The 17,984-nt window shown below is 53.6% G+C and overlaps 1 protein-coding gene across 1 annotated transcript in view; it reads left to right on the top strand.

Moving 5' to 3' along the window:
* SPTBN4 (spectrin beta, non-erythrocytic 4) overlaps positions 1-17,984 on the top strand; it is a 54,875-nt gene that overhangs the window by 3,169 nt on the left and 33,722 nt on the right. Inside the window, exons 3-16 of the mRNA XM_087827229.1 lie at positions 1,354-1,505; positions 1,728-1,901; positions 4,555-4,646; positions 5,558-5,638; positions 6,216-6,331; positions 8,235-8,347; positions 8,445-8,632; positions 8,706-8,823; positions 9,072-9,230; positions 9,931-10,233; positions 10,948-11,098; positions 12,567-13,497; positions 14,809-14,946; positions 15,842-16,592. Coding sequence (XP_087683355.1) covers positions 1,354-1,505; positions 1,728-1,901; positions 4,555-4,646; positions 5,558-5,638; positions 6,216-6,331; positions 8,235-8,347; positions 8,445-8,632; positions 8,706-8,823; positions 9,072-9,230; positions 9,931-10,233; positions 10,948-11,098; positions 12,567-13,497; positions 14,809-14,946; positions 15,842-16,592 — 3,467 coding nt within the window. The remainder of the gene's footprint in view (positions 1-1,353; positions 1,506-1,727; positions 1,902-4,554; positions 4,647-5,557; positions 5,639-6,215; positions 6,332-8,234; positions 8,348-8,444; positions 8,633-8,705; positions 8,824-9,071; positions 9,231-9,930; positions 10,234-10,947; positions 11,099-12,566; positions 13,498-14,808; positions 14,947-15,841; positions 16,593-17,984) is intronic.

Raw genomic sequence — 17,984 nt, forward strand, 5'->3', positions numbered from 1 at the left:
GCTATTGCTGCTCTAAACTTTCTAGTACATGTTTTTGGTGACATAAGCACTCATTTCTGGTTGACTTAGACCCGCCCACCCCAGAGTGATATTGCTCCATCATAGGGTAGGTGTATACCTAACTTTAGTAAAAACTGCCAGTCTGTAGCATTTTACATTCCCCCCAGCAGTGCATAAGTGACTCCGCTGGTGTACGCCCACGCCTTGCTATGGTCAGTCTTTTTCCTGTTAGCTGTTCTGGTGGGTACGCATGCTATTGTGCCTTTAATTTGCATCCTCCTGCTGACTAATAACAACTAATGAGGTGGAGCACCTTTTCATATATTTATCGACTATCTGGATACCCTGTGAAGTGCCTATTCAGTCTTTTGCCTATTTCCCTGCTTTTTTTCGGATTGCTTTTCAGGAGTTCTTATATATTCTGGGTCCAGGTCCTTTGTCAGATATATGTGTTGTGAATCTATTCTCCCACTCTGTGGCTTGTCTTTTCATTCTCTTAACGGTGCCTTTTGATGAACAGAATTTCTTAATTTAAATGTAGTCTAATTTATACTCTGGCCCACATAGCTCAGTGGTTAGAGCATTGGCCCTTGCACTGAAGGGTATTGGGTTAGATTCCTGGTGGGGGGCACGTACCTGGGTTGTGGGTTCAATCCCCAGCCCCACAGCAGCCAGAGATATTCCTGAAACACAGCTGTCACCCTGTCCCTCCCCCATGGGTCCCTCCAAGGCTCTCTACTGTATTGTCTGTGCCTCAACTAAACTGAGCTCTGTGAAAGAAGGGCTCTGCCTATATTCAGAGCCTAGAACAGTGGGAGACACATAGTAGGCTCTCAAATATTTGTTTAATGAATGAACAGAGCCAACTGAGGTAGGAAACAGGGAAGGCTTTTTGTGGAAGTGGTATCTCAGGAAAACTTTAAAAGACAAAGGAGGCTAGGCCTGCGTGGCTCAGCGGTTGAGCATCGACCTAGGATCCAGGAGATCGCGGTTGGATTCCCAGCCTGGGCACATGCCCGGGTTGCGAGCTCCATCCCCAGCAGGGGGCGTGCAGGAGGCAGCCGATCCATGACTCTCATCATTGACGTTTCTCTCTCGCCCACTCCCTTCTTCCTTCTGAAATCAATAAAAACATATTTCAAAATAAAAAAATAAAAGACAAAGGAAGCTGTCTTCAGGTGGGCAGCGGGGGGTAGGGAAGGCGTCCCAGGTGGGAGGAGCCGACTGTGCAAAGCCCTTGTGGTGGAGAGCTGGGCCCGAGCAGTGGGCGGTGGGGGGCTGGGTGAAGCTGGAGGGGCAGTTCCTGGGGAGGTTCCTCTGGGAGGCGGGGGCTCATCAGAGCCGGTCCTTCAGATGAGCGGGAGGCCGTGCAGAAGAAAACTTTTACCAAGTGGGTGAACTCACACCTCGCCCGCGTTGGCTGCCACATCGGGGACCTCTACGCGGACCTGCGGGACGGCTTCGTGCTCACGCGGCTCCTGGAAGTGCTGTCGGGGGAGCAGCTGGTGAGCGGGCCTGGAGGCCTGGGGGGAGGGGATTGGCCCGGGGGTCGCGGGCTGGGCTAGGGTCCCCGGCCTGGCTAATGGGTGGGTGGGGCGTCCCAGAAGGTGCGGGTGGGCAGGAGGGCCCGCACTCGGGCGGGCGGGGCTCGGCACGGGGAGGACTTCTTTGGAAGGGCACAGTGCGCTAGGTCTGGCCCTCCATCTCCCAACGCCCCGCCGCCCTAGCCAAGGCCCACGCGCGGCCGCATGAGGATCCACTCGCTGGAAAACGTGGACAAGGCTCTGCAGTTCCTGAAGGAGCAGCGCGTGCACCTGGAGAACGTGGGCTCGCATGACATCGTGGATGGGAACCACCGGCTGACCCTGGGGCTGGTCTGGACCATCATCCTGCGCTTCCAGGTGATCCCCAAGTGTCCCCTGCCCAGCGGCCCCCTGCAATGGGGCCTTAGGAGGGCCTCCCCCATCTACTCAACCATTCATTCATTCATTCACTCCAAAAAATTCTAATATGCTCCAGGAACCCTCTTCCAGGTGGTGGAAATGAAAATAATGATAAAAAAAATAATAATCATTATCACCAGCATCATTATGATCATCATTTATACATTTTTACTGTGTTCCAGGAACTATTCTAAGTGTGTGTCATTTAATACACACGACAACCCCATCAACTAAGTGCTATTTATTATTCCATTTTACCAGTGAAAAAGCAAGCCCAGAGAGGTGAAGTAATTTGCTCAAGGTCACACGGCTGGGTAGTGGAGCTGGATTTAAAATCCAGACAATTTCTCTCCAGTTCAGAAACAAAATAGATTTTCATGCTTTTGTGGATGGACAATAAACAAACCTATAAAAACCTAAACAAGGGGTGTATGGGAAAAGGGCCAGTTCTAGGCAGAGAAGTAAAAAAGAGCTATGCAGAAGAGATTATGATAAATTAGTAAAAGGGATATAAAATATTAGGTTGATGGTATCGAGATTTTAGACTGGGTGATCAGAGAAGGGCTCTCTGAGAAGCTGATTGCTGAATGACATATGAATTTGAAAGGAGAAAGCATTTCAGGTAGGGGACACGGCAGATGCAAAGGACCTGAGGCGGAAATGAACTTGGCATGTTGGAAGCACAGAAAGACCAGTGTGGCGAAAGAATAGGTGGCCAGGGGTGACTGAGGAGATGTGGTCAGAGGGGTTGCCGGGGCCCAGGGGACCCCTGATAAGCAGTTTGGGTTTTATTCTGTCTGACATGGCAAGAGATTGGAGAGTTTCCTCAAGAGGAGGGGCATAGTCAGATTTAGAAGGATCACTCTATATTGGGGTGGTTGACAAAATTGGAGGCTGGGAGCCCAGGGAAGAGTCTGGAGCTGGAGCTGAGGGTGGGGCTTAGGGAGGTGAAGAGGAGGGCAGGTAGGAAAGAAGCTGGGGCAGGCATGCCACAGGGCAAGGGGAGGGGTAGAGAGGTGTTCAGGCCAAGGCCTAAGGCTCTGGCCAGAGGGCTGGGGGACAGCGGAGCCACCTTGAGATAACATGGAGTAGAAACAAAATAGACATCTGTTACTGCAAAAGACAAAACATAAACATCATGTGGTCCCAGAACTTGTACAAGGTGGTGAGTGCATTAGTCTACTAGGGCTACCGTTACAAAATACCACAGAAATTTCTTTTCTCATGACGTTCAAGATCAAGGTGCCAGCAGGTTTGATTTCTCCTGAGGCCCCTCTCCTTGGCTTGCCGAGGACCACCTTCTCTCTGCATCCTCACGTGATCTTTTCTCTGTGTGGGCATGTCCCTAGGGTCTCTTCCAGGTCTTTTTTAAAAAAAATATGTTTTGATTTTAGAGAGAAAGGGAGAGGGAGAGAGAGAAACATGGATTGGTTGCCTCCTGCACGCACCCTGACCCTCTGACTTGGAACTTTTCAGTGCACCAGACAAGGCTCACCCAACTGAGCCACGCAGGCCAGGGCCCTTCCTCTTCTTATAAGGAAACCATTCGTGTTAGATTAGGGCCCCATCCTTATGACCTCATTTGACCTTAACTAACTCCCTAAGGCCCTATCTCCAAATACAGTCACATTGAGGGTTAGGGCTTCAACTTAAGGATTTTTTTTTGGGGGGGGGGAGACACAATTCAGTCCATAATGGGAAGACAGTAAACCAGACAAAGAAATAAAATGTAAAGATGATGTTAAATGCTAAGGAGATAGTAAGGCAGGGAAGTGGGATGTGTGATTTGGGTTTACATGTTGAGATTTAAAATCGAGTGGTTGGTCAAGTCCTCACTAAGAAGGTGATGTGAGTACAGACCTTGAGGAGAGGGCAGAGCCTTGTGGGGACCTGGGGAAAGGATGTCCCAGGCAAAAGGAACAGCCAGTGCAAAGGCCCTGGGGCAGGAGGACACTGGTGATTTAGTGAAGAGGACAGAAGTCTCTGGAGGGGAGCGAGCTGTTGATGAGGTCAGAGATCTACCAAGAGGAGACTGTGAGGACTTTTATTTTTACCCAGAGTGAACTGGAGCCAGTGAGGACAGAAGGCATGTGACCTGACTTGGGTGTTCATAGGGTCCCTCTGTCACTTGAAGAACAGACTGTGGAGGTGGGGCAGGGAGACCAGCATGGAGGCCACTGCACTAGCTCAGGAGGGAAATGATGATGGCTGGGATTAGGGAAGTGGCCCAGACACCAAGGATGGTGGCATCCCTGGAAACTGAGACCCTCATCTACCACTGCCTCCCCCATTGTGGATGTCCCAGCCCACTCCTGAACCCACTCACACTCCTGAACCCACTCACACTCCTGAACCCACTCACACTCCTGAACCCATTCACACTCCTGAACCCACTCACCCTCCTGAACCCATTCACACTCCTGAACCCATTCACACTCCTGAACCCGTTCACATTCCTGAACCAGCTCACACTCCTGAACTCTCACTCCAGCCTGAAGCTGCCTCTTCCATTTCCTCTGTAACCTCCTACCCTCCCTGCAGCAGGGGTGGGGTGGGGTGTCCCAGCCTCAAGCCCCCCAGGCCCCCAAAGTTGAGTTTTGTATCCTTACAGATTCAAGTCATCAAAATTGAGACTGAGGACAACAGAGAGACCCGCTCTGCCAAGGATGCACTACTCTTGTGGTGTCAGATGAAGACAGCTGGGTAAGCCCTCCCACCCCTGCAGGCTGGGCCCTAACCTCAGGGGTTCCTTTGGGGACAAATGCAAGGGGCAGTTCAAATCCTAAGTATCAAAAGATACATGTGGAACTAATAAAACACATTCATTCGTCTGACCTTGAGGAATGAACCTGTAAACAGTCTGGAAGGTCAGGTTCAAATTAGAACTTGGGCTCCTCAGAGACCAATGCTGGAAATGGTGGACTGTCCCCAGCCTGCTCCCTTCTCTCCCCGCCGACTCATCCTGCACCACAAGACGCCTCATGTGCCCCTGTGTGGATCCTCCAGCTCCAGGTTCCAGCCACTTCCCGTCCACTTGTCAGCTAGCAGGGCACGTGCTGGGGCTCAGCAGCTTGTGTGGGAAATTCAGGGTCCTGGGGGCCTTCAGTGGGGTTGAGAAAGGGGTGCACAGACTCTGCTGGGCATGGCCCCTGGGCTCCCAACTCTGCCCTTCGGGGAGGCCATGGTCTGAAACTCAAGTGCCCTCTGGAGAGCAGCCTCAGGGAGGAAGGAGGGAGACTGGGCCTTGTCTCTCATCCTTCTGGGGCTGTCTGTCTTGCAGTGCAATCTGTTTCTCCCAGCGTCAGTCGTTACCTGTGTGTCTGCTCGTCCTTGTTCTTACCTCTTCGCCCCCCCCCCACCGTCTCTTTCCCCCTCCTTTCCTTCTCCATCTCTTTATCTTGCTCTCTCTGTCTCTCTATCCCTCCTTCCCTCCTTCTTTCCTTCTCTTCCTTCCTCCCTCTGCCTCTCTCTTTTTTACTCCTCTCCTGTCTATCTGTATATCCCTGGCCCATCCATCCATCCATCCATCCATCCATCCATCCATCCATCCATCCATGTCTGTCCCTCCCTCCCTCCCTCTTCCCCCCCTGACTCTCTCCCTTCTGTGCTGCTAGTTACCCAGAGGTAAACATCCAGAATTTCACCACCAGCTGGCGGGACGGCTTGGCCTTCAATGCTCTCATTCACCGGCACAGGTACCACCTGGCCTGGGGCAACCCAGCCCTGCCCTGCCCTGCCCCACGTTCCTCAGATACACACCTGTACACGTATGTATACAGACTCACAGACACAGGATCTATGCCTTCACCTCTGTGCACACATATACATTTCCCTTCACACATGCAGGCTCACACACCTGCACAGACCTCTGTCCAGGCCACATACCCTGTGCACACATGGAAAGGTGTGAGCTTTCACACAGATGTGTGCACGCAGACAGACACTCATGCACATACACAGCCTGGACCTGCTGCTTACATGTCCCAGGGTGGGGAGCTCATTCCACTGTGGGTGGTCCACTCGAGTGTGTGCACAACACCTCCTCCCATCAGACCCCTTTCTCATGGTGCACCCACAGCTCCCTTCTGGCCCCCTGCACACCCACCCAATCACACCTCAGAGCTGCACAGACATGAGCCAGCACACACAGCTTTCCCCTTGACCTGGCCATACCTTCTGCCCCTCGCCCTGGGTGAGGCTAAGACAAGGATGATTTTTGCCCACTGGCTCTGGAGCCCACCTGCTGCCTGCCCACTCTGTGCCCCTGCCCAGGCCCGATCTCGTGGACTTCAGCAAGCTTACCAAGTCCAACGCCAACTACAACCTGCAGAGAGCCTTCCGCACTGCTGAGCAGCACCTGGGGCTGGCACGTCTGCTGGACCCTGAGGGTGAGCCTTGCATGGCCCCAGCCCCAACTCCCTCTTTGAGGCTCCCGTCCCCAATGCCATTCCAAACACAATTCTACCCTGCCCCAAATTCCAGTCATTCCAAACTCCAGCTCCCTTCCAGCCCCCTTCCCTTCCTCACCTCCAGTCCCTCCCCCTTCCCATCCCCACGTCCCTTACTTTCTCCATCTCCATCTCCAACCCCAACCCAACTCCATTTCTATCTCCAACTTAAGCCCCTCCCCTCTCCCAACCCCATCTCCATCATCTCCCCTCAAACCCACCTCTCCCTCCCTAAACCCAGTCCCAAAGCCAACACCATCCTCAACCCCAACACTGCCCCATCTCTAACCCCAACTCCCTTCCCAACAGTATCCCCATCCCCATATCCCATTTTCAACCCCATTCCTTTCCCCTGCCCATCCCTGTGTCTGTCCCCATCCACAACTCTGTCCTCAGCCCCACCCCTTCCCCATTTTCAGTCCATCCCCAGCCCCACCCCTGACTTCTGCCTCATCCCCAACCCATGGCTACCCTCCACACCAATCCCCCATCTCTGGAATAACAGCTGCTCCCTTTTGCTGAGCATCTACTATGTGCCAAGCACATGGCTGGGAATTTGATCAAAATTGTCCCCTTTCATCCTCACACTGACCTGCTTGGACAGAATTGACCGATCCTCTTTTAAAGCTCCGAAAACAAATGCTCAGAGAGGTGAAGTCACCTGCTCAGGGTGCCACTGAGAACCAGTAGACAGGACTTCTGATTCCGGACTTCATGGTCTTAGGCCCTCACCCACCCGCCTCGCGTAGCCCTGCTCTGTGCGCGGTGCCTGTGCGTGGTGGGCGGTGAGCGGATGTCAGTTTCCCCAGGCGGGCTGAGCATAATGGGCACTCAGTGGGTAAATTAAAACGGTCATTGGAAACTTGTGTTTTCTTCTGTGCCGGGCTGTTCTTTCCAATACTTACAGTCTTCCTAGGTGGCAGGCACTGTGGTTATCCCTGCTGTAACAACGGGGAAACTGAGGCTCGGAGAAGTTAGGGCTATTTTCTAAGGACATGTAGTGAGTAAGTGGTTGAGCTTATATTTAAGCTCGTGCTGTCTCCAGATCTTGTGTCCTTGACCTCAAGCCTCATAAACTACTCATACACTTAATAAATATTTATTAAGCTCCTACTGTGTGCTGGACATGGCAGGAAGAGAAGGACGGGCATAGCCCATGTTCTCATGGAGTTCAAATGGTAGGTAAGTACATAATCACATAAGTGAATATATAATTACAGATGATGATAAGGAACTTGGAGGAACTAGGAGGAAATGATAAAGTTGCTCTGAGGAAGAGGGCCAGTACCAGCTCTAGACAGGGTGAACCAGGAGGCTTGTCTGAGGAAATGTGAGTTGAGCCCTGAAGGATGAGTAGGAGTTAGGCACGCAGAAGGGAAGACAGTGTTTCGGAAATGAAGAACAGTGTGTGCAAAGGCCCTGAGGTGGAAGGTAGATTGGTGTGTTCAAAATATAATTATAGATCACTTTTCTATTGTGGTTTATATGTGTCAGGCTCTATGTAATCCCATGGGGCAGATCTCCATTTGGCAAATACAAAGATTAAGGAACAGAGAGGTTGGTTATTTTGCCCATGGTCACACAGCTAGCGGGTTCTTGCCCTGGATGGGTAGCTCAGTTGGTTAGAGCATCACCCAATACACCAAGGTTGTGGGTTTGATCTCTAAGCAACCAATGAATGCTTGGAACAGCAAAATCAATGTTTCTTTCTCTCTCTCTCTTCCTCTCTCTAAAATTAATAAATAAAAGTTTTTAAAAAGTGGGTTCTCCCTCGCTCCCCAGTACCTTCAGTCCCTCTGCCCCAGGGCTCCCCATCATGCTCCCCACTCTCCCTCACCCCCAGATGTCAACATGGAGGCTCCTGATGAGAAGTCCATCATCACCTATGTGGTCTCTTTCTACCACTATTTCTCCAAGATGAAGGCTCTGGCTGTGGAGGGCAAGCGTATTGGGAAGGTATGAGGAACCAAGCAGTGGGCTGGGTGGGAGCCTGGAAATCACGCGGGGGCATACCTGGCGTGAGGCTGACCCCCAACTTCCTGCACTGGGCCAGGTCCTGGACCAGGTGTTGGAGGTGGGGAAGATCATTGAGCGCTACGAGGAGCTGGCGGCCGAGCTGCTGGCCTGGATCCATCGCACCGTGGGCCTCATCAGCAACCAGAAGTTCGCCAACTCACTAAGTGGGGTGCAACAGCAGCTCCAGGCCTTTACGGCCTACTGCACACTGGAGAAGCCCGTCAAGTGAGGCCCAGCTCGGGAGGGTGGGCAGCAGGCGGAGGTGTGCAGGTGGGTTCCTGAGCTCAAGCACCCTCAGGTTTCAGGAGAAGGGGAACCTGGAGGTGCTGCTCTTCAGCATCCAGAGCAAACTGCGTGCCTGCAACCGCCGCCTCTATGTGCCTCGGGAGGGCTGTGGCATCTGGGATATCGACAAGGTGAGGTGGAGGGTGCGGGGAGGTGGCGTTCCTCTGTGGAGTTGTGTAGCCTATTCACTGCCCAAGGGAGCCATTCCCATGTAGACATTGTGAATGGGATATTCATCCTGACGGGTTTCCAGCAGTAAAGTGTCATGAGGAAGCATCATATTTTTTCCAGTTTGCACAGAATTGCCATTAGTCCCACAAATGACTTTAGACAGAGAAGCCAGGGCCATTAGACTAGGAGCCCCCCTCTGTCTCTCTAGGCCTGGGGCCAGCTGGAGAAGGCAGAGCATGAGCGGGAGGCTGCCCTACGGGCTGAGCTGATTCGGCAGGAGAAGCTGGAACTACTGGCCCAGAGGTTTGACCACAAGGTGGCCATGAGGGAGAGCTGGCTGAATGAGAACCAGCGCCTGGTCTCCCAGGTACAGGACATGGGGCTTTGGAGGGAGGGTGGGGCTGATGCTCTGGGACCAGGGAGGGAGACTTGATCTCTTAAGTAATTAGGTGACAAGAGGGTGGGAAGGGACAATTGTCTTCCTAAGTGATTGGTGATGTTTGGGGGTAGGGGGAGTGGGCCTGATCTCCAGGGGAACAGGAGAGTGAGGCTGGTAACTAAAGAATACAGAATTAGTTTTTTTCAGAAATAGGGAAAGTGATTATCTCTTAAGTGACAAAGGAGGTTGTACCTGGTGTCCAGGGTAACTCAGGAGGCTAGAATTGGTCTCCTAGGTGAGAGGATAGGGTAGGCCTGGTCCCCAATCTCTAGGGAAATGGAAGGATGGGGCCTGTTTCCTAGGTAACAAGTTGGTAACAAGTTTAGGGTTAGAGATGTAACAGGGAAGGGTTGAGCTGGTCTCCAGGGTAACAGGAAAAGGTGGAGCTAGTCTCTAAAGTAACTGGGGGATGGTATGGCTGGTCTCCATAGTAACTGGGGGATGGGATGGCTGGTCTCCATAGTAACTGGGGGATGGGATGGCTGGTCTCCAGGGTAACAGTGGAAGTAGGATTGGTCCCCAGGGTAATAGCAGCAGGTGGGGAGTTTTCCAAGTTCACACAGGGTCAAGGTAGCAGGTGGGCTGCTAAGGCAGCATGGGTGAGCGTCTGCGGTCTGCCCTGGCCCAGGACAACTTTGGCTATGAGCTGCCAGCCGTGGAGGCGGCCATGAAGAAACATGAGGCAATTGAGGCGGACATTGCAGCCTATGAGGAGCGTGTGCAGGGCGTGGCGGAGCTGGCCCAGGCACTGGCAGCTGAGGGCTACTACGATGCCCGGCGGGTGGCCGCCCAACGAGACAGCGTCCTGCGCCAGTGGGCCCTGCTAACGGGGCTGGTAGGTGCCCGGAGGACACGACTCGAGCAGAACCTGGCCCTGCAGAAGGTCTTCCAGGAGATGGTGTACATGGTGGACTGGATGGAGGAGATGCAGGTGGGGGCCAGACGAGGGCCAAGGGGGGTGTGATGTGCCCAGAGGGGAGGGACTGGTACAGGCACTGACAGGGCTGTCAGAGATATGGAGAGGGAGGGGAGACAATGAGAAAGAGTGAGAGACAGAGACAGAGACAGAGGAAAAAAGAGACACAGAGAGAAATATATTAAAAGACACAGAGATATGGAGACTGAGAGACTGGAACAGACACGGAGAGAAAGATTATTCCAGGGGAAGATGTTGACCAAGAGAGAGAGAGAAGCAGACACAAAATTAGCAATGGAAACCTAAGTGGCTACAGAGAAAGGCACATAGGAAGATGGAATCCAGTTGAGAAGGACCACACAGAGAGGAAGATACAGAGAGAGATGGAGAAAAGAAGTCTGAAAGCACAGAGAGAGATACAGACACCGTGACACATGGAGAGAAAGAGATATAGAGATGGAGACACAGAGAGATGGAGACAGAGATGGAAGAGGGTAGAGATGGAGGCATCGAGTGGGAGACACTGCAACAGAGCCAGAGCCCAGAAACACGGAGACGAGCAACGGAACATTCAGCGGGAGAGGGGTGAGGAAAGAGACTAGGAGACTGAGACAAAGACCAGAGTTCAAGTGAAGGTGGAAAGCAGAGGGGCTGACAGGGGCACTGGGGTTGGGAGAGTGGCCTCAGGGCCAATGCCAAAAACATGCTCAGTGCTTCCCCCTCTTATAGGCTCAGCTGCTGTCCCGGGAGTGTGGGCAGCACCTGGTGGAGGCAGAGGACCTGTTGCAGAAGCATGGACTGCTGGAGGGGGACATCGCTGCCCAGAGTGAGCGGGTGGAGGCCCTCAACGCGGCTGCCCTGCGTTTCTCCCAGCTGCAGGGTGAGTCTGGCAACGGGGCTTGGGGAGACGACTTTCACAGCTGATGCTATTAGAAGCTGAATGACTCCTGAGAGAGAGAAGAAAGGGATGTATCATCAGGGAAATTAGTGCCTTGAGCAGGAGGTTCTTCCTGATTTGAGAGTCTGTAGCAACAGTTCCCATTTATTGAGCACTTGTTATGTGCTAAGCCCTTATAGCCAGATCTCAGTGAATATCATAAAAAGACCCCGTAAGGTAATGTATTGTCAGGGCCTGTTCATCAGAACGGCAGGAGAGCAGTTGGGACGCTCTCCTTCACCTTAAGGATGTTTGTCCCAGGAGGATCCTCATCTTCTTGTGAGATCTTGGTGCCTGGTGACAAGCAGCAGCACCATGAAAACAGCAAACAGGCTAGTGGAGGGTGTGTATTGTCATGGTGACAGGAGGCAGCACTGCCTGACAAGTGGCCCAGAATGTGGCCTCCTGATCCAGTCTTAGCTGATCCTGGGCAAGCGGCTTCAGTTTCTTCATCTGTAAGATGGGCTAGTAAGGATGCTGAACTCCTAGGATGGTTGTGAGGATTAAATGACACCGTGACATTGGGCTAGACACATTGTCGTCATTTATTATTCAGTTGGATGCCTTGGTATTTGGGTCAATTTCAGTGAATGTCCAGAATTACAGAAATCCCACATTCCATCTAGTAGTGCGGAAACCCAGTCAGAAATACATTTACTCATGACCCAGAATTCACACATACACACACACACACACTGACACCAAGATTTTATCAAACAACACTTCCCCTTCCCTCGTGTGTTGCATTCTGATCTATTCTATTCTATTCCATTAGAGAAATGCTGGCTGCAGCCCATTAAGTTAGTTTCACAGTTTTGGGGTCACAGACTAGAGGTCTGGGAGGAAAGTGAAATATTTGAAGAAAAAAGGAGATCAGGTCATCACTGAGGGTTAATAGGTAAGGCAGCTGAGAATGAGAGAGGGAACCCAGGAAATGGCTTTAGAGTACAGCAGTTTCATTTGGTCCAGTTCTGAAGGAAACAGTTTACAAAAATATATACTGATTCTAGGATCCTCTGAATCTCAGTTTCCACCCATCATTCAGTCACTATTCTCATTAGGCTGCTGTTCTTTGCTCCACTCTGTGCGGGACAATGGTGGGGACACGGTGTGATGAAAGACACCCCAGGCCCTGCCCTCCAGGGGCTCCCGGTCCAGTGAGGGAGGTAGATCAGGCAGTGATAGCCCAGAGGGATCAGGTCCGGGATGGGGGAAGCAGAGAAGCCTAAGAGAGTCAGAGAAGGTGGCTGCCCCAGACTTGAGGTGTCAGGGCAGGCTGCCTGGAGGAGGGGACTCATAACCTGGCCCCTGGTGAAGCCCAGCCAAGGGCTGGTCAGATGGCCTGCACCACCCTCTCTTGGTTGCCCCCTTCCCGTGCCCAACCAGGGATCCTCCCCTTCTCGTGGCCCAGGCTACCAGCCCTGCGATCCGCAGGTCATCTGCAACCGCGTGAACCACGTGCACGGCTGTCTGGCGGAGCTGCAGGAGCAGGCGGCACTGCGGCGCGCGGAGCTGGAGGCCTCCAGGAGCCTATGGGCGCTGCTTCAGGAGCTGGAGGAGGCCGAGAGCTGGGCCCGCGACAAGGAGCGCCTCCTAGAGGCGACGGGCGGCGGCGGCGGCCCGGGCGCAGCGGGCGGCGCACACGACCTGTCCAGCACCGCGCGCCTCCTGGCGCAGCACAAGATCCTGCAGGGCGAGCTGGGCGGGCGGCGGGCGCTGCTGCAGCAGGCCCTGCGGCGTGGCGAGGAGCTGGCTGCGGCGGGCGGCGCCGAGGGCCCGGGCGCCGAGACGGTGCACATGGCGGGCCTGGCGGAGCGCGCGGCGAGTGCGCGGCGGCGCTGGCAGCGGCTGGAAGAGGCGGCGGCGCGGCGCGAGCGGCGGCTGCAGGAGGCGCGGGCGCTGCACCAGTTCGGTGCTGACCTCGACGGGCTCCTGGACTGGCTGCGGGACGCCTACCGCTTAGCAGCTGCGGGCGACTTCGGCCACGACGAGGCGTCCAGTCGCCGTCTGGCCCGCCAGCATCGCGCGCTCACAGGGGAGGTGGAAGCGCATCGCGGCCCCGTGGGCGGCCTGCGGCGTCAGCTGGCGACACTGGGGGGCGCTAGCGGCACGGGGCCACTGGTGGTGGCACTGCAGGTGCGCGTGGTGGAGGCCGAGCAGCTCTTCGCGGAGGTGACCGAGATGGCTGCGCTGCGGCGCCAGTGGCTGCGGGATGCCCTCGCTGTCTATCGCATGTTCGGCGAGGTGCACGCGTGCGAGCTGTGGATCGGAGAGAAGGAGCAATGGCTGCTCTCCATGCGCGTCCCAGATTCCCTCGACGACGTTGAGGTGGTACAGCACCGGTGAGCGCGCATTTGTGGGGCTCCAGGGTCCCCTCCCTCACGCACAGTCTCTCCTTCGTTGGTTCAGCAGTTCTTGTATTCGCTCAGCTGGAACCAGGGTTCCAGTACAATGGGAATGATATTAGTCCCAACCTCCAGGCTGTGGGAAACAGTAAATGAGCAAATAAATCTAGAACACTTAGCGAATGCCTGGGGACAGGGAGCATTCCAGGAGCTTTTGCTGTTATTACTATGAGGATTATATTCACCTGGCAGAAAATTAACCTAAGTTTCTCCAGGAATATCCCAGCTTGGCCCCTCCCCTGGGACTCCCACTACCATATACACAGGTCACCCCCCTCGCTAATAAATGAGCTCTGACCCTTGTCACTTTCTCTTCGTCCTGCTTTACGCTTCTTCATAGCACTTACCGCCCTGTGATGTTAGACACTGATTTGTTTGTTGGCTGATTTAGGAATGAGTTAAATTAGTGGATGAGCCCTCTGCACCTGTTTCTCTGAGCACCTTGTTCATCATTCTCAGCAGGTACTTAGAGAACTGCTGCTCTGTTCTAGGTCTTGCGCTGGGCATTGCTGGGAACACAGGTCTGCTCCCTGTCCCTACTGTGCCCACAGTTACCTATGCCACAGCTTGGGGCATTGTTTTAATCAACCTGCCCAGCTTTAAAAAGATCTCCCTAGTTGCTATATGGAGGGTGGATTTGAGGGGGTGACAGTGGTAGCTGGGAGTCCAAAGAGGCAGCTGGGATGAGGACCCCGGTAGGAGAGGATAGGACTAGACCAGGGCAGGAGGCCGGGTGGACAGGCTGGGAGCGGGGAGCTCTCCAAAACAGGGCCCAGAGCTCTGGCCTGGGGGATAGTGGGGCTGTTCCTGAGATGGGGACCCAGTCCAGAGAGAGAACAAATTTGGGGGGAGATGCTGAAGCCAGTTTGAGTCACAGTGGGAATGAGGAGCCCCAAGGAAGTGTACAGCAGGTTTTTGAGGTTGAAGAGACCACTCAGAAGAAAAGAGGTTGGGGCAGGAGACTGAGGTGTGGGAGTCATAAGTTCAGGGATGAGAGACTGAGGCTGCAAAGATGGGTGAGATGGCCCAGGCAGGGTGTGAGGGGAAGCTTAGAGGGCCCAGGACAGAGCCCTGAGGAATCTAACATTTAAGCAGCAGGTAGAGGGAGGAGGAGCTGGCAAAGGAGCCCGAGAAGGTGAGGTTGGAGAGTTAGGAGAAGATCCAGGTGAAGGCAGTTTCATAAAAGCCAAAAAGTGGGCAGGTGCCAGGATCCAGGTGTCTCTGAGAATTTCCACCCTTCTCCTGCAGATTTGAGAGTCTGGACCAGGAGATGAACAGTCTAATGGGCCGTGTCCTGGATGTGAACCACACGGTCCAGGAGCTGGTGGAAGGAGGCCACCCCAGCTCAGACGAGGTGCGCTCCTGTCAGGACCATCTCAACAGCAGGTAAGTGGGGCCTAGGGCTGGAAGTCCTTCTAGGTATCTCACAACAGTTCTTTCCTTCATTCCTTTCCTCATTCACTCAACAGTGGAAATCAAGAATGGCAGTTCCATACCTCTGAGATAATGGCCACCTGGTAAACAGCCAGATTTGAAAAGAAAAAAAAAAGAAAAAGGTTAATACCCAGTGCTAGTGATAATGTGATAAAACAAGGATACAATACATGTCAGTGGGATACTAATTTATTTGTCCAGGAATAATTTATTGTATATCTAATATCTTCTGGAAAATTTTCTAAGCACTTTATACACTTCATTTTATCTCTCAACATTCCAATTTCCATAGCAAAGGTTCCAAAATTCAGACTTTTAAAAATAGTAACAAATTAATACCTTTCCCCCTAGAGCAGTCCCAGCAGTTCCTGCAGTGTGGGCAGGGTTCAGAGGTGAAGACCCAGACCCAGAGAGGCGAAATCCTTAACATGATTTACGCAGTCTTGTAACTTGGAGTCAAACACAGTTCTGTCTGAATCCAGAGCTGGGGCTCTTGGTCACACTTATTCAGTCTTCCCAGCAACTTTGTGGGGTCAGCTTCAGTGCTGGGTTTTTGTTATGCAGCCTCTGGAAAACTCCACTGTGCACTCTGGAGACAATGAGAGTGTGAAGGCAGATAGCCTAGTCTTACCATTATTACGGAGCTAGTTTTGACCTCGCTTAGATTTCATTTTGACAACTGCTGCTCTAAGCAAATGTGCAGGTAGGGTTCCATTTTTACACAGGCAGAAACTGGGGCTCAGTAACAGTCTTTCCAAGGTCACTGGGTTCTACCCTGGACCGGTGGGCCCTCCACGCCCAAGAGGAGGCCTTGTCCCCCTCAAACCACCCTCCTTCCCCTGGATAGGTGGAACCGCATCGTGGAACTGGTGGAACAACGCAAAGAGGAGGCGAGTGCGGTGCTACTGGTGGAGAACCACGTGCTGGAGGTGGCCGAGGTGCGAGCCCAGGTGCGCGAGAAGCGGAGGGCTGTGGAGTGCGCTCCCCGAGCCGGCGGCGCCCTGCAGTGGCGCCTTAGCGGCCTGGAGGCGGCTCTGCAAGCGCTGGAACCACGCCAGGCGGCCCTCCTGGAGGAGGCAGCGCTGCTGGCCGCGCGCTTCCCGGCGCAGGCTGCGCGGCTGCACCAAGGTGCGGAAGAACTGGGCGCTGAGTGGGGCTCGCTGGCCAGCGCGGCTCAGGCTTGTGGCGAGGCTGTGGCAGCGGCTGGGCGCCTACAGCGCTTCCTTCACGACCTGGACGCTTTCCTGGACTGGCTGGTGCGCGCCCAGGAGGCGGCGGGCGGTGACGAGGGGCTCCTGCCAGGCAGCCTGGAAGAGGCGGACGGGCTGCTGGCGCGCCACGCGGCGCTCAAGGAGGAGGTGGACCAGCGCGAGGAGGACTATGCGCACATTGTGGCGGCCAGCGAGGCGCTGCTGGCGGCCGACGGCGCAGAGCTGGGCCCCGGCCTGGCGCTCGACGAGTGGCTGCCCCACCTCGAACTTGGCTGGCAGAAGCTGCTCGGCTTGTGGGAGGCGCGCAGGGAGGCGCTGGTGCAGGCGCACGTCTACCAGCTCTTCCTGCGAGACCTACGCCAGGGGCTCGCGGTGCTGCGCAACCAGGTGCCAGCTGGGGCTTCGCGCGGGCGGGGCGGGGCGGGGCCGGAGACCGACGCGACAGGGGAATGAATGGAGGGGTGTGTTTGCGGGGCCCACTGGGTTTGTGGTTTATTGGAGGTGAGTGGAAGTGGAGAGAGTATCTGGTATAGATAGCTGCATTTGTGGAACATCAGGTGTGAACATGTGTGTAACAGAATTTGAAGATTAGGATGGGAGGGCTGGTGTTTTAGCTGAGGTGGCTAACAGTTTGTGGAACACCCCCAGTGAGTATGCGCTTGGCTATTCATTGGAGTGGCTTCCTGGATGTGTCAATTATCCCGAAGGAAATAGAGTATGAGGTTAACTGGTGATGGTTAATGGGGTTTGAAGAAAACCTTGAGGTGGATAATCTTTATCCTAGGAGAGGACAGACAATAAAGATTATGGAAGTAGGTAATTCAGGCTGAGAGATTATTGGGATCAGTAAGTGATTGTGGATTATAAGGTTGTGGGTGCCTAAATTAGCAGATGATCTTCTTATTGGGGCTGGCAGTTTGCAGATTCTCCCGAGGAGGTAACTGTGTCTGTGGCTTGAGGAATCAAGTGTGGTGGTTTTCTGGGAACAGCTGACCCAGTTTGGAGGTCATTCTGGCTTGGGAACCAAGATTGGGATTTGGGCAAGACAGAACAATCAGTTTTCAGATTGTCCAAGAGTAGGCACCAACTTCTGGAGATCACTTGAGAAAGTGACCACCAGTGCCGGTTATCTAGAGAAAGCTGACTCAGTTTGAGGATTATCTGGGGGGATGCACGGGAGGCCCTAGAATCATGAGGTTACTAAATATTGGAGCTGAGGTGTCCTTGAGAGACCCTTTCTGACCCCCCCCCCCTTTTATCAGTTAGAAAACTAACCCCAGAGAGAGAACTTCCTTGAGGGCACACAGCATCCAGTTCAGTCTTTATCAATTAACCAAATATTTACTGAGTGCCTCCTCTGTATGAGGCACTATTGTGGGGCTGTTCATGCATTAAGGAAACAAAACACAAAATCCCACCCACACATGGCTGGCATTCTAGTGTGTATATATGTGGGGGAGGAGACAATAAATGAGTAAATGCATATATGACATTATGTCAGGTACATGCTATGAAAAATAATAAAGCAAGGTAAAGGAACATAGCTGGGGTGGAGGATGATATTTTTGGCAGGATGGTCAGAGATCTGAAGAAAGTGAAAGAGCCAGTCATGGGGATATCTGGAGGGACAGACTGCCAGGCAGAGGGACCAGCATGAGCAAAGGCCCTGGGGTGGGACCATGCCTGGTGTGTTTGATGCTATAAACATGGGGGAAGAGAGTGGTGTGGCAAGCCAGGCTGGCCACTTCTGCCAGGTCCTGGAATGGACGGGAGGGGTGT

The sequence above is a fragment of the Miniopterus natalensis genome, chromosome 18 (assembly GCF_054644295.1).
Source record: "Miniopterus natalensis isolate mMinNat1 chromosome 18, mMinNat1.hap1, whole genome shotgun sequence".
In the NCBI taxonomy this organism is placed as follows: Eukaryota; Metazoa; Chordata; class Mammalia; order Chiroptera; family Miniopteridae; genus Miniopterus; species Miniopterus natalensis.